The sequence below is a fragment of the Hyaena hyaena genome, unplaced genomic scaffold (genome assembly GCF_003009895.1).
Source record: "Hyaena hyaena isolate Hyena2069 unplaced genomic scaffold, ASM300989v1 scaffold_127, whole genome shotgun sequence".
Lineage (NCBI taxonomy): Eukaryota > Metazoa > Chordata > Mammalia > Carnivora > Hyaenidae > Hyaena > Hyaena hyaena.
In genome coordinates, this window is record NW_024080758.1 from 401,056 (window position 1) to 415,589 (window position 14,534).

Consider the following 14,534-nt stretch of genomic DNA (forward strand, 5'->3'; position numbering starts at 1 on the left):
AAAATTTACTTTTACTTCCCCATTTATGCTGGATCAACACACATGTACCCAAATTTTTATACATTTTTAAGAAGTGATTTTGATCATTATATTTGAATTCTGTCAAACAGTAATCTTAATTTTTTTTAATGTTTACTTGTGTGTGTGTGTGTGTGTGTGTGTGTGTGTGAGAGAGAGAGAGAGAGAGCGCACGCGCATGAGTGGGGGAAGGGCGCAGAGAGAGGGAGACACAGAATCCGAGGACAACTCCAGGCTCTAAGCTAGTTAGCACAGGGTCCAACGCGGGGCTGGAACTCAAAAGCCATGAGATCATAACCTGAACCGAAGACGGACGACCAAATGACTGAATCACCCAGGTGTCCCAGTAATCTTACTTTTTAGAGTCATAAGGTATACATACATATCAGAGAAAACTCAAATCAGCAAACCAGAAGTAATTTTCTAACAGAATTCAGTACCTATATTCGTAAATTCAAATTTCCAAGGCCAATGTAACTTTTGGATTTTGAACTCGATATCCTTAGTAGCAAGCAACTCATTTTGGAAAGTAGGCTTACTATTTTTATGCATTTTTAAGAAATGCTATTTCCTGTTAAGAAAACATCTAATCCAGCTCTTATAAGCAGAGCTGCTTGCATACACAGCAAAGTTGGAATATAAAATACAAACGCCCACTAGAATTCTAAGGATACTGTAGCCTTTCAGAATGCTGTGTCCCAAAATTAATGAACTTTTCAAAAAAGGTGTTAATGTATTACTGTGTGTTGCAAGAACTAATTCTGTTTTAAATGTAAGGTTTTGCATCTGAGAATTTGTTTTTGCAACGAAAGTGCTAAAAATGTGTTTTAAAATGAATTATTAGAAAGCATAAAATTTTTGGGGTGCCTGGGTGGCTTAGTCGGTTAAGCGTCTGACTTTCGCTTAGGTCATGATCTCGCGGTTTGTGGGTTTGAGTCCCGTGTCGGGCTCTGTGCTGACTGCCAGCTCAGAGCCTGGAGCCTGTTTCAGTCTGTGACTCCCTCTCTCTCTGACCCTACCCTGCTCACGCTATCTCTCTCTCTCATAGAAATAAATAAAAAATTAAAAAAAAAAAAAAAGAAAGCATAAAATTTTTGCAGCACCTGGGTGGTTCAGTCAGTTAAGTGTCCAACTCTGGACTTCGGCTCAGGTCATGGTCTCACGGTTCGTGAGACTGAGCCCCGTGTCAAGCTCAGTGCTGAGTGTGGAGCCTGCTTGAGAATCTCAATCAGTCAATCAATCTCTCCCTCTCCCTCCCTCAAAAATAAATAAACTTGATTTTAAAAAGTATGAAAATGTTTTTTTAAATGTTGAGAAAAATAAAGTACAGATAGCATAGTTCATTTAAGGGGGCTTTCTCTCCCATTTAGTGCCAGACTTTAAAGAATAGTCTGCATTTGCTAGTTCTACTTCGCTGCCTTTCAACACTGTTGGACTTACCCTACATACTGAAGTTTTATGGAGTTTCTGTCCACTCTCTTCCTCTCAACCACCTTCATCAACTATGGTCAAAACAAAATGGTCAAGGTAGGGGCACCTGGGTGGCTCAGTCGGTTAAGCGTCCAACTTTGGCTCAGGTCATGATCTCAAGCTCTGCGTCAGGCTCTGTGCTGACAGCTCAGAGCCTGGAGCCTGCTTCAGATTCTGTGTCATTCCTTCTCTGTCCCTCCCCAACTTGTGCTCTGTCTCTCAAAAATAAATTTAAAATAAAGTAAAAAAAAAAAAAAAAAGTCCTCCTAAATTGCTAAATCCAATTAATCTTTAATATTCCTATCTTCCTTCACTTGCCAATATCTTTGATCATTCTTGCTGCTTAGAAACATCACTTTGGTTTCCTCTCTCAGTGGCTACTCCTTAATCTCTTTGAACATCTACTTTTTCTTTAAATCCTTGTTTTTAGGGCATTACTGCCCCAAACATGATCCCTTTGAGACTTCTTTAAAGCCACTGGATTTCAAATACTGCTTATTTATGTTACACATCTAAATAAATTTCAAATCAAAACTTTTATAAGATGCAGACCTTATCTCTAATTGCTTACAAATGATTTTCAGTTGGATGTCCCCACTGGCTCCTCAGAATTAAAGAATCGAATCCTTTCATTTTCTGAACAAAATCTGCCTTTCCTCATTTTTTCCCTATCTCAGTGAATGGCATTACCAACCACCTAGGTACTTTCTCTCCCAATCTCCCTTTATTTAGATAAGCCACTGATCTTTATCATGAAAACGTGTATTTTCCAATTCCTCAAAAAGACCTCTCCAGTGTGTACTGACTGGTGTGACAACATGGGAGAAAAGGGATAAGGGGGAGGGGCTGTGATTGTGAAGACCAAAGAACAAGAAATAAAAAGATACCAGAGCTCAGAAATACATACTAGGCTGAGACTGCCAAGACTGGGGCAAAAAACTACAAACTGGGCCCAAGAAAAAGAGATAAAGGAAACAGTAAGTCAGATATTAGAAATCCTAGTGATGAGGGCACCTGGGTGGCTTGGTCAGTTAAGCCTCTGACTTCGGCTCAGGTCATGATTTCACAGTTGGTGAATTTGAGCCCCATGTCAGCCTCTGTTGACAGCTCAGAGCCTGAAGCCCGCTTCAGATTCTGTCTCTCTCTTTCTCTGCCCCTTCCCTACTCATGCTCTCTCTCTTGCTCTCTCAAAAAAATAAACATTAAAAAAAAAAAAAAAAGAAATCCTGGTGATGAAAACAGATACTTGAGAAGCAGATGAAAGAAATGGTTGTAAGACAGCATTCTCTGATGAAATATTCATCTTATCATATACCTCATCTATTATTTTTTGGGGGAAGGAGGTATAGTTTTGCAATTAATCTAAACTCCAGTAGCAAAAAGGTGCTGGGTTCCATTAACAAATTGTTCTGAATGTTACAATAATTACTAGACATTCTTCTACTGGATACCAAATCACCCCATCCCACCATCCTTAAACAGATTTCTAAATTTTACTTCTTTTACTCTTCATTTAATTGCACTCTATTTGTTCCCACCTCTCTACTTTAGAAACTTTAAAAAAAATTGTTGATTCTGTATAGTAGATTGTTACCATTCTGGAATTTGTTACATCTCACTTAGAATCACAGGGTTAAACCATGCTGTCTTACCTAAAGCAGAGGCTCTTATTTTTATTAAATAGCCCAACACTGAAACACCAAATTCTTCACAGAGGCAAAGGGTGGGGGAATAGTGGAAGCAGAGGTAGTGAGATGTAGAACTTAAAGTAAATACTTTATTCCTGCATTTGCTCCTGAAGAAAATAGTAGAATCACTAAGTGAGAGAAACAGTGTATGCTTCCTTCATCAGTTCTTCAGCTTAAACAACAAAAGCCAAACTCTTTTACCATTCCTCTTTGAAAGTTCACACACACACACACACACACACATACACACACACCCTTGTTCCTGACCTCCAAAAGAGATAGCTCAGTGTCACTGTTAATTTTGTCAGCTAGCTATTTACAAAAAAAAAAAAAGGGGGATGGGGTGGGGTTCAACAATACTACTGCAATAAAAAATAATGTATTTCATATTTAAGCTGTTCTGTTTAATTTGATGGTGGTTGTTAAAAAATATTTCAATAGCACCTTCAGAAAACTTAAAACTGAAACAATTTCAAATGATTTAAGAGCTTTTTTCTTACACACACTCACGTATGTCTGCAGTTTACACTGAAATGCCTCTAAATCTAAGATGCACTGATGAACACACTTGGATACATGGCCAGAGGTGTGATAGCACTAATACAATGTTAATGGCAGAAACAAACGGTGGGTATGTGAGTACTTACTAATAAATTCTTTTAATTTCTCTATATATTTGAGATAAGCCACAAACACACAGATCCTTGTTATTAAGACAACACATTTTATACATGAAGTCTAGTGAAAGAGAGAACAGTTTAAAAAGTAACCTCTGTTGGGGCGCCTGGGTGGCTTAGTCGGTTAAGCATCCGACTTTTCGCTTAGGTCATGATCTCGTGGTTCGTGGGTTCGAGCCCCACGTCGGGCTCTGTGCTGACTGCCAGCTCAGAGCCTGGAGCCTGTTTCAGTCTGTGACTCCCTCTCTCTCTGACCCTCCCCTGCTCACGCTGTCTCTCTCTCTCTCTCCTAGAAATAAATAAAAATATTTAAAAAAAAATAAAAAAAATAGAAAGTAACCTCTGAGGACACTGTAATATATAAAAATCTAAGGAATGTACCCAAAGCTGAAGCGAGAAAAAATTTAAAGCCTTGTGTTTTCTACTAAACTGGAAAAAATAAAAATAAACTCATCCAACAAACAGAGATTAAAGATTTAAAAAGAAATTATAAAATCCCTAGCAGGTATTTTTCTTCATTCATCATAAACATTTGGCTTTGTAAAAAGAGAAATAACCACAGGGGTCTCCTAGGTAGCTCAGTCGGTTAAGCATCCTACTCTTGGTTTTGGCTCAGGTCGTGATCTCACCGTCTGGGAGATCACATCTGGCTCTGCGCTGACAGTAAGGAGCCTGCTTGAGAGCTCTCTTTCCCTCCCTCTCTCTCTCTGGCTAACACGAAGGCACACTCTTGCTCTCTCCTCTCCCTCTCCCAAAATAAATAAATGAATTTAAAAATTGCTTAAGTTATAGCAATGGACATGATTTTCTAAATTTATAAAATAACTACAATTCTGTGCTTCTACATTTGAAAATCTCAAGTGAATAAACTTCTAGGAAAATGAAAATGACATAATTGACTAAAAAAATAGGTAGGAACTTAAACAGATCTGAAAATTCTACCAAAACTAAGACCCCCCAAATATACAATGGACTATTACTCAGCCATAAAAAAGAATGAAACCTTGCCATTTGCAACAACACAGATGGATCTGGAGGGTATGATGCTAAGTTAAATCAGTCAGAGAAGACAAATACCGTAAGATTTCACTCATATGTGGAACTGAAGAAACAAAACAAGAAAGAGACAAACCGAAAATCAGATGCTTAACTACAGAAAACAAACAGGTGGTTAGCAGAGGGGACGTGGGTGGGGGCAGATGTGAAACAGGAGAAGGGGATTAAGAGTGCACGGACTGTGAGGAGCACTGAGCAATGTATAGAAGCGTTGAATCACTATACTGTACACCTGAAACTAATATAACACTGCACGTTAACGAGACCAGAATTGAAGTTTCAGAAACAAAAATAAGGCCCCCCAAACCTGCCCCATAGTCCTCTGTCATGTTTCAGATCATAAAAAAATCATTAAACTCTGTTTAACCTCAATCAAAACCCCGAAAGGAATTTGTCAAATGGGCTTGAGAAAATAATTCTAAAATATATCTGGAAAAGATAAGCATACAAGGACAACAAAGTAAATTCTGTTGAAACCAGTATAGTGTAGAGAGAACAGTCTGTCCATTTATAAATAGATATTATAAACCTATGTTATAACACACAGTGATAATATAGCAGTGCAGGAATAGATAGGCAGGTAGATGGAACAAAAGATCCAGAAATGAACCTATGCATACGTAAAAGACATTTCAAATTGTATCAAATAATGGGGAGCTACGCAATACATGGTACTGGGAAAAAGCTGCACATGCACTTGTTTTTTCTCTCCTCTCTCTCTACATACACACACACACACACACACACACATATATACTTCTACACATATATATAATTTCTACATATTTGTATTACTTCATAAAAGAAAAAGGAAAAGAGAAATACCCAAATTAAAACTCTTTCTTGGGTAAAAATAACAAATTTAAAAAGGAAAATGACAATCTGGGAAAATTATTTACAACATATGTGACTTATAAGAGAGTTGTTATAATTATATACAATGAATTTAAGTTACTTACAAATCTGGTAACATGGACTCCTATACCACCATGAAAAATAGTCAGAAAGTTTAATCTCATGATAAAATTATTACCATATTGAGCCAGAATCGACAAGAATATGGAACAGTGGCATCACTGGCTAGGGGATTACAAGAGAGTATTCTTCCGGACATAATGATATTTTTGAAATATTCTGCAAGGATAGGCAAGGATTCGTTTTATAATATGAAAAATAAAAGCATGAAAAAACAAGGTGGCCCTCAATTTGCAATGCAGTTTATCCAATGAGATGTGTTTACTGAGCCACCAAGCAAATAATAATACATAGGGTCCTTGAGATAGATATTTTGAAGTTACAGTCCTATTGTCTCAAAAAGTCTTTATCGCTTAAGATTATTGCTGAAAGTCCCTTATTTGCAATATTCCTTTTTCACCAAAATAAACATTTTGTACTTTATATCAAGTGTGCTAATTTCCCCTGTCCACTGTCTCCTCAATTCAGTTTCTAGCAGGCTGCCTTGAAGACCCCTAGCAACCCAAATGATCTGAATTTGTCCTTTCCTCTTCCATGGGAGATGTGACAAACCCTTTGCCGGTAAAACACCTGCCAGAAAAGAAGCCGGCTGGAAGAGGAAATGTTCCTTGTGGGCCTGGCCTGCTCACTCTTCCCGGCTTCATTCTCACGTAGGCAACGTGCCCACAACTGACGGGCCAGTGCAGGACTTGGGAGAAATATTATTCTCTTAAAGCCTCTTCTCTCCATTTCCAAGAACATTAAAATACTGTGCAAAAAAGTGCCTTATGGGGATGCAATGAAGAAGCAGAAAACTATTCCTACAGTGTCTGATTGAAAAAAATGTTTCTATTCCTCACCCCTAACAAAATCTCTCTTCCCATGTCACACTGCCAAGGGGTGCTACACTTGGGGCAAGGGGAGGAGATCCCTACCTGCAGCCATCCCTTTCATCCACCCTGTTTGCTTTTCAAAATAAATCTGTGAGGTAGATGGACTACCACTGGTGTTAGTTTATAGATGGAGAAACCAAACTTCTGAAATTCAGTGACATGTTCAAAATGACACAGGTACTGACTCTGAATCAATCCTGAGTGCAATTCTTCTCCCGGAACAGCACCTTCTCTCCTGTTCAAACCCTAGTAGCAGCAGCAGCCACATCCGTCCATCTAAGATACAGCAGGGGCCTATTTACACATAAAACTTTGTTCAGGACTTCAGATTTAGTAGTTTCGGGGGGAGAATAATTGTGAACATCCTCAGCAAAAACTAGCAAGAACTAAATAAGGAGAGGTCTAACAAAACTTTCTCATGGACAGTTTACATGAAGTGTTCAGGTTAAAAGCAGTATAGTTTGACTGAACATCCCTTATCTCTAAAAATACTTCCTTCACTTGGCTTCTGGGACAGCACTCTTATCTCACTGGCGACTTCTTTTCAGTCCTTCTGGGGAGCTCCTTCTCCCTTGCTACACTTTCACTACTGAAGAGTCGCAGGTCTCAATTCTTGGACCTCTTCTCAAACTAAATGATGTCTTACAATCCTATGGCTTTAAATATAGTCTACTAGTGATGCTTAAGATTTGAATATCTCCAGTCTGGATTCCAGACTCGTATATTCCACTGTCTACTTAATAGCTCCACTTTGATGTTAATAGACATTTTAAACTTAACATGAAAAAAACGCAGAACCTTATAACTTTCACTATCTCCACCATTATCACTCTAGTGGAAACCATGAACATCTTAGATGACTGCAACTGTCTCTTAGCTCATCTCCCTGTTCCCATTCCTTTCCCCTCCGGTCTTCTCCTCCACAAAACAGCCAGAACCACATGTTAAAAATGTAACACAATTATTTTGTTATTCTCCTGCTCAAAACCCTGCAATGAACTCCTAAAGCATCTGAAATAATCAAACCGAGCCATCTCTATCCAGCCTCATTTCCTCCTATTCTTCCTTCCTCTTGCTCACTCACCTGCAGCCAGTGGTCACTACTCACCGAACTCACCCTTCCCGTTGCTGTCTCAGGACCACTGTACAGTCCAACCACACACCTCCAGGCTTACTTTCTTACCTAATACAAGTCTCTGCTAAGCATCACCTCCTCAGAGAGCAGTATTCCTTAACCACTCCTCAAACGGGAGCTCTCAAGGTACAGAATATTGTCTAAAGAGGTTCTTTTGTGTACAAGAGGGGAGGCAGATTAAAAATACACATTATATTTGCCTAAGGTGAAAAAAAATTCACCGGAATGATACCAAGAAATAATAAGATGTTATCTACTGGACTGGAGAAGTGGTAACTCAGTGGACAAGGTGAGAGGTATGAGGATTTTTCACATTGTTTTTAAAAGTTTGATTTTTTTGAACCATTTCAATGTTCTATTTGAGCGACTACTTAAAAATAAATGAAAAACAGCAGTCCTCCATCATAGTCTATCCCTTCACTCTGAATTTTCTTCCTAACACCTATGCCTACTTGACTTGCTATTATACAATTATCTGCATCACCCGACAGACTGTAAGCTTTAACCAGTACTGGAGAATATAATGGTTTTCTCCTTAACTAAAAACAAAACAAAAAACCATGCAAATGGTTTTCATTATCTTGTGTTGTCTCTTTTCTTAAGCATATTTTATTTATGTTACATTTATTCTATTTATAAATCTGCACGGCTTTGTCCTTGGCTATATCCAGTACATGGCCAGGATGAAGACATAAGAGGGCTGGTATGTTAAATTTATAAATGTCTAGAAGCCAGGAAGGGAAGCTAATCCCTTGGATGACAGAATCATGATTCAACAGGATCTCAACCAGCTTTAACTAAGGCTACATTCAAGGACATGATGCTTGAAAGGGTTAAACATTGCTTCTAAAAGTCATCTATGTGTACATACAGAATGGGAGAAAACTTAACATAAAAAAGACACTAGCTTATGACAACTGCATCAGTGGCTTCCAAACAGATTCTTCAAAAAACAAAATGAAAACAACACATAAGGTTGCCAACTTTTTATTGTTCATTTAAGAACCAAACCAATACAAAAAACACAAGGCAAATATTGAAAGAAACATATTATCATTTCATAAAGAAAGGCCATCTTAACATTACGAAAGTAGAAATACAGAATCTCAAATAATCCCTTGAATTGTATAAATATAACGTGAAAAGCCATATATTTCTTTTTTTTGCTTAGAACTACCAAAGGTTATTAAAGAGTTAACATAATTTTAGACTGTAAACTTAAGTGAATAGCCTGAATTAAAGAAAGGGATAATTTCACTATACTGTATTTAGACCATAATTGGAGAACTAAATATAAAAACGAGATCAGAAAAGAATAGCATTGACAAAATTGAATGTAGTTGACAAGATGAGAAAGGTAAAGGAAATGGCATTACGTGAAGTTGTAAGGGTTGTAATATTTAACTTAGAAAAGAGAAAACCTAGCAGAGAAAAACCTTACTGCAGCCTACTCTTAGGACAGAACTACAACCAATGGGGAGAAGTTAATCAGGAAAGCAGAAACGGGCTCAATTTAATTAAGACCTTCCTATTATTCTTCCCAAAAGCTAAATGAGACATCTTATGCCTCACTGCTGGCGGAAGTATTGTTCTTGGAGAAGCTGACTCAATAAAATCTCAGAGATATTTGTAGTAGGAGGTACACTGTACCAGATGACCCTAAAGTCTCCTCTAATTCTAAAATTTTGTGAATCAGAAAAGAGTAAATTTTGTTTTAACTGACCAAAAGGGATGTGTGGAAAGAATTTGGCCTTTTGTCAAAAAGACAAAGGTTCAGTTACAGGCTCTACCCCTTTAGAAATGTGTGACAGAGACAAAATTATTCACTGAGTCTGGGCTTCAAATATTCTCAAATTTAAATGTGTAAAATTAAACTTTACAGATAAGACTGTTGTTTGAATCACATACACATACGCATATACACGCTGCCTGGTACTTAGTAGGTCTCAATATATGGGAGGTATTAGTCATTTATTCAATAAATATCATGTCCCAAAGGGTAATACATTCTACATTATTTGTTACTTATTGATATACTCAAACAATGACTTATTCTCTACGGTTCACATTCGGTTTCTCAAACCTAACCAAATGCACGCTTCAGATTCTTTCCACTGCCATGATCTGTAAAATCCCTATATGGGTTGAAGTAATTTTTGTAAGGTTTTCTTTAGCCCTGCTTTTGTTCGTTTCCTTTCTACCTTTGTTTGACATAAATGAGGGCTTTACCTTCAGTATACATTGACCATATCATTCATGTTGGCCAAAAAAATTTTACAGTATAGATATATGGTTGCATAATCATTTCAGCGAAACCCAGACTACATACCTGATTTAGTCAACTCTACTACCAAACAGATGTCTTCTTCTGTATTGTCCACACTGGCTAACTCATTGCTGAGAGCTTCCCTCAAGACATATTTGAGTAAATAAATGAAATCCCATTTCACCAAGGGTAGCTGATTATTAGAAATCTCAGTTATTAACAGAAGCTTATGAAATAAAGATGGTCTGAGGTTTCTCTCTATAAAAAAACTCACTTTTCTTAGCAAAACACATCAACAGTTGATGTTCTCAATATTATCTACCCACCAAGGATCTTTCATATGGTATCTAATTGCTCTTTTGTTATACCTACACTTCCATAATAGTTTGCAACTGTACAGATATTTTAGCTGGCAACTTAGTACGCTGCTGTCTGTTAGGTATTTATTAGAACAGGACACTGCTTATAACTCCAATGTTCAAGACAGAGAACAAAGTCATTCATAACAAATTAACATAGTAAAAATTATTTTACAGGAGAATTTTGTTGAATAAAAACAATGTTAACAAGTTTAAACATACAGTACTGAGTGCTAGATGGGTGATATCTGATTGCTATCAGATGCAACAATACAACTGGTTTTTTCTTCAGTGATAAAAGGAAACAAGAAATTGATACCTGAAATAAATAAAACAGATCCCTAAGCATGGAATTTTTAAATACACTTTGATATCTGCATCAATGGGCATAATGTATGATAATTTTATAGCATAAATTTCATTATTTCAATGCTAAGATAGAAAACACGCAGATGGTTATTTATTTCCATACAAAGTAATTGAGAACAGCGAAATTTACCCGTAAAATACATTTAAAGTTTGACTTCATACACCTCCTCATGCTGAATTTAACAGATTATTTTTAAGTAAGCTGAAATTTAAAAGGCGCATTAATAAATTCTTTTTTAAAAGTCTGTTAAAATGCAATGGAGAATTAAAGGGTAAGTTTATAAAGCAAAAAAGCACTTTGTGTCGAAACCAACTCAATGAAAAAGCATAAATTTAATTTTGATGAAAAAGTTCAACACAGATTTTTTTCTCAAAAGGTAAGCTGCAAACAATACAATTCATTAACTGAAGGAAAAGGAACTTCACAGGTTCTTGTTACAGGACAATTTTATCTGTAACAGAGCTTGCAGAGGTGATCACACTATAAACTACAACTGAATGTCAGGAGATGCTATTAAAATATGGTTACTAATAAGTCGTAGGGAAAAGGTCCCGAGAGTTTGTTTTTATGAAAACCCCGTTAGGGCACCTTTCTTTAGATCATAAGTTAATTTATAAAACGGGAGCTCCACTTCTGTAGAATTACTATTTTTACATCACAAAGGACAAGATCGATACAACTAGGGTATCGATGAACTTGATCGTCAAAGACAAGTCAAGGAGCAGTAGAGAAGCTTTCCATACATTCTCACAGGGCAGGGGGACTAAGGGACAAAACGGAGAAGCACACTCCAGGAACGGATCCTGGTTTGGTTCTGCCCCTTCATCAGCAGTTAGCCCTGGACACCACCAATCAGTTAACTTTCCAAGTTGCAGGGTCCTCCTCTGTGCCAGGTGCACTCAGATTGAGTTTTAAAAACATCAAAATTCTACCATACCTACGAAGTTAGGAAGATGAAAAACAGTTCTGGTTTTAGTTTTTTTTAAAAAAATAATGGCAGAAGAAATACTAAATTATATGCCCCTTGCGATGTACTATTTCCAGAGCTGAATTACTAACTTTCTGAAGCCCGTCCAGCTAGGGCGGTACGGGTGAAGACTCAGGTAGAGTCCTCACAATGTAACTCTCTCCTCTCCCATTATCGCTCCACACCCCCCCCATCCTGCTCCGTCCTTTCTTCCCCTGGTTTTAACGCCAGCAAACGGCTGTCAGCTTCGAGAGCTTAAGATCAAATCATTTTAAAAGATGCCTTTCCAATCACCTATCATCTGCCTCGCTACACTGCCTCCAAACGAGTTAGTTTTCATTTAGAGAATAAAAAGATCAATAAACAAAATCAGGCACAGAAGTGTAAGAGGCCTATTTTTTTTTTTTTTTTATGGCTGCTCAACAACAACAACAACAACCAAAACCGAAAGATGTAGCCTAATCCATTCCCTGAGGAAGGGAACGCGTTGCCCACCCAGCGAGGAAACAATCCTGCTGGTCGGCGTCCCGGCCGCACCGCAGCGTCGCCGCGAGGCCCGCTCCGAGTCCACACTGACGGGCATCACCTGGGCGCTGCTGGGGCCGCTCCGTCCCTGTCTTCCGGGAGCCTTCCTCCTTCAAATACAGGGCACACGGCTCTGCTAAACAGACCCCCGTGCCCCCTGAGGTTTTGTAACTCGGGATACAAACCCCAGGTCTTCCCGCCTGGGTCACGCGTAATATGACGGAAGGCAAACCCCAACCCCGCGTTTCAATCTCAGGACAATGAAGCCGACGGGAAGCCGCTCCCCACCCCCCACCCGGGTTTACCGCGGGGCCGCGGGCTGCGCGGGTGCAGTCGCCCGGCAGGGGCGGCGTGACCCCGCGTCCCCCCCGCCCTGGGGCCGCCCCCAAACCGCGCCACCTCGCCTGACCCACCTCACAGACCGGGCTGGCGCTGCCAGCCGCTCGGGTCCCGGCCCCGGCGGCAGCGCAGCCGTCGCCTCCGGGGCTCCGCCCGCACCCCGGGCAGGCCGGCCACGGCGCAGGGGGGAGGGCTGCACAAAGCCGACACGCGGCCGAAACCGAGGCGAGGCGTCCTCGGGAACAGGCGGCGGCCGCGAGCCCGGACGGACGGCGGGTGGGGCTGGGGGCAGGGTGGGGGAGGGGAGGGGTGGCGGCGCCGCGCGCAGCCGCCGGGAAGAGCCCCCTGGGCCGCCCGGCCCGGCCCCCCCACCCCCGGCCGCCGCGGGCCGCGCCCCGAGCCCCCGCTGCAAGCCCCGGAGGCCGTGGGGAGGCGGCGGCGGCGGCGCCTCAGCCGAGCAGCCGAGCGCATCACTTACCCCTCACCGCGGAGAGAGGGACCGGACGGGGGAGGCGGGGCGCGTCGCGTCCCGTGAGTCTCTCGCACGCCGTCCTCCCCCCACCCCGTCGCCGTCGTCGCCGCTATCGTCGTCGTCGCTGCCGCTGCGGCTGAGCTCCCGGCCCTGAGCTCCGCTGGGCAATAACGTTATTCCACACACGCCCCACACATAGCGGTAACGGCAGAGCACGGCCGCCCCAGTGCGCAGGCGCCTGGGGAAAGGGCGAGGAGCCCGGCCCTATCCCCTCCTCCGGCCGGCCCAACGATCTCTTACTGCGCAGGCGCCAAACGCAGACAATGAAAAGGGGCCGTGCGGAGGGTCTCACCCAAAGCCTTCTCCAGCTGCCTATTGCGCAGGCGTGCTCCAAAGACCAGCTTGAACAATGAAGAGGACCCTGATGTTAGCCGGGGCCGCAGCTAAAAAGGACTACAGTTCCCAGAGGGCAGTGCGCCAACTTCAAGCGGAGGTCGGGTTGCGGGGCATGCTAGGATTTGTAGTGTCCGCCGCCTTCACAATCTAGGCTGTTTCGAAGATAGAAAGCTTCCTGTTCTCGAGAATGTATTTGGCCGTTTTGGCAGACGTCGCGGCTGAAGGGTGTAGAGCTTGTTATTTGTGTCCTTGAGAAACCTCAAGGACCAACTGCAAACCAGCAGATTTAGAAGAGTCAGGGTCCTCAGTGAGCTCTTTCCGTCGGTTCGGGGGTCCAAACAGCAGGATGGCATAAAGGCAGGTCTAAGCCATGCAGGGCTACAGAAAAAGGGCGGAGCCTCCAGGCAGTCTCTTGGCAACCGGATCCGGCTGCCAAACCGCCAAAGCTTGCGGCGCAATGACCTCTGGGAATTGTAGTTCAGGTGGAAGGGCCTCTTAGCAGCCTCGTGACTGCAGGCCCGCGGCCTGCGGACTACAACTCCCGACGTCCACCGTGAGGGCCAGCGGGTGGGAAGGGCTCCCGGCGAGCTCCGGCCGGGAGTCCACGCTCCCCAATGACAGCAGCGACAGGAAGCCGGCGGGCGCTACTCTGGCTGCGAGGCCGCTGGTTTCCCGAGGGGCGACATTGGACACTTCCCCACGTAACTCCCATCTCTGGCCCCCGAGACTGTGCATGGCGAAGTCCCCGGAGAACTCTACCCTGGAGGAGGTTCTGGGGCAGTATCAACGGAGTCTCCGGGGTGAGTCGCCCCGAACCTCTGCGTCGCAGCCCCTGGGTCTCAGGCCCTATGGGCGGGAGCTGACCCAGGTGCCTTTCCGAACACCTGGAATGGGCCCCAGCCAGGATACAGAGGAAGAAGATGGATGTTGGTGTGATCCTTGAGGGAAG

At 42.0% G+C, this 14,534-nt stretch overlaps 2 protein-coding genes across 11 annotated transcripts in view; one reads left to right on the top strand and one right to left on the bottom strand.

Moving 5' to 3' along the window:
- The window catches only part of CEP170 (centrosomal protein 170), a 119,166-nt gene extending 105,118 nt beyond the window's left edge, over positions 1–14,048 (bottom strand). For 5 of the 7 annotated variants that reach the window (XM_039237494.1, XM_039237493.1, XM_039237492.1 and 2 more), the window contains exon 1: positions 13,196–14,048. The gene's annotated coding sequence lies outside the window, so the exon portion shown is untranslated. Of the gene's footprint in view, positions 1–12,791; positions 12,998–13,195 lie in introns of those variants that run through there. The other 2 variants (XM_039237488.1, XM_039237489.1) reach the window with 2 other exon arrangements.
- A 45-nt stretch (positions 14,049–14,093) lies between these two features.
- SDCCAG8 (SHH signaling and ciliogenesis regulator SDCCAG8) overlaps positions 14,094–14,534 on the top strand; it is a 255,856-nt gene continuing 255,415 nt past the window's right edge. For 3 of the 4 annotated variants that reach the window (XM_039237495.1, XM_039237496.1, XM_039237497.1), the window contains exon 1: positions 14,224–14,385. In XM_039237495.1, the coding sequence (XP_039093426.1) occupies positions 14,319–14,385 (67 nt within the window). In that variant the 5' untranslated portion in view covers positions 14,224–14,318. Of the gene's footprint in view, positions 14,386–14,534 lie in introns of all 4 variants that reach the window. The other variant, XM_039237498.1, reaches the window with a different exon arrangement.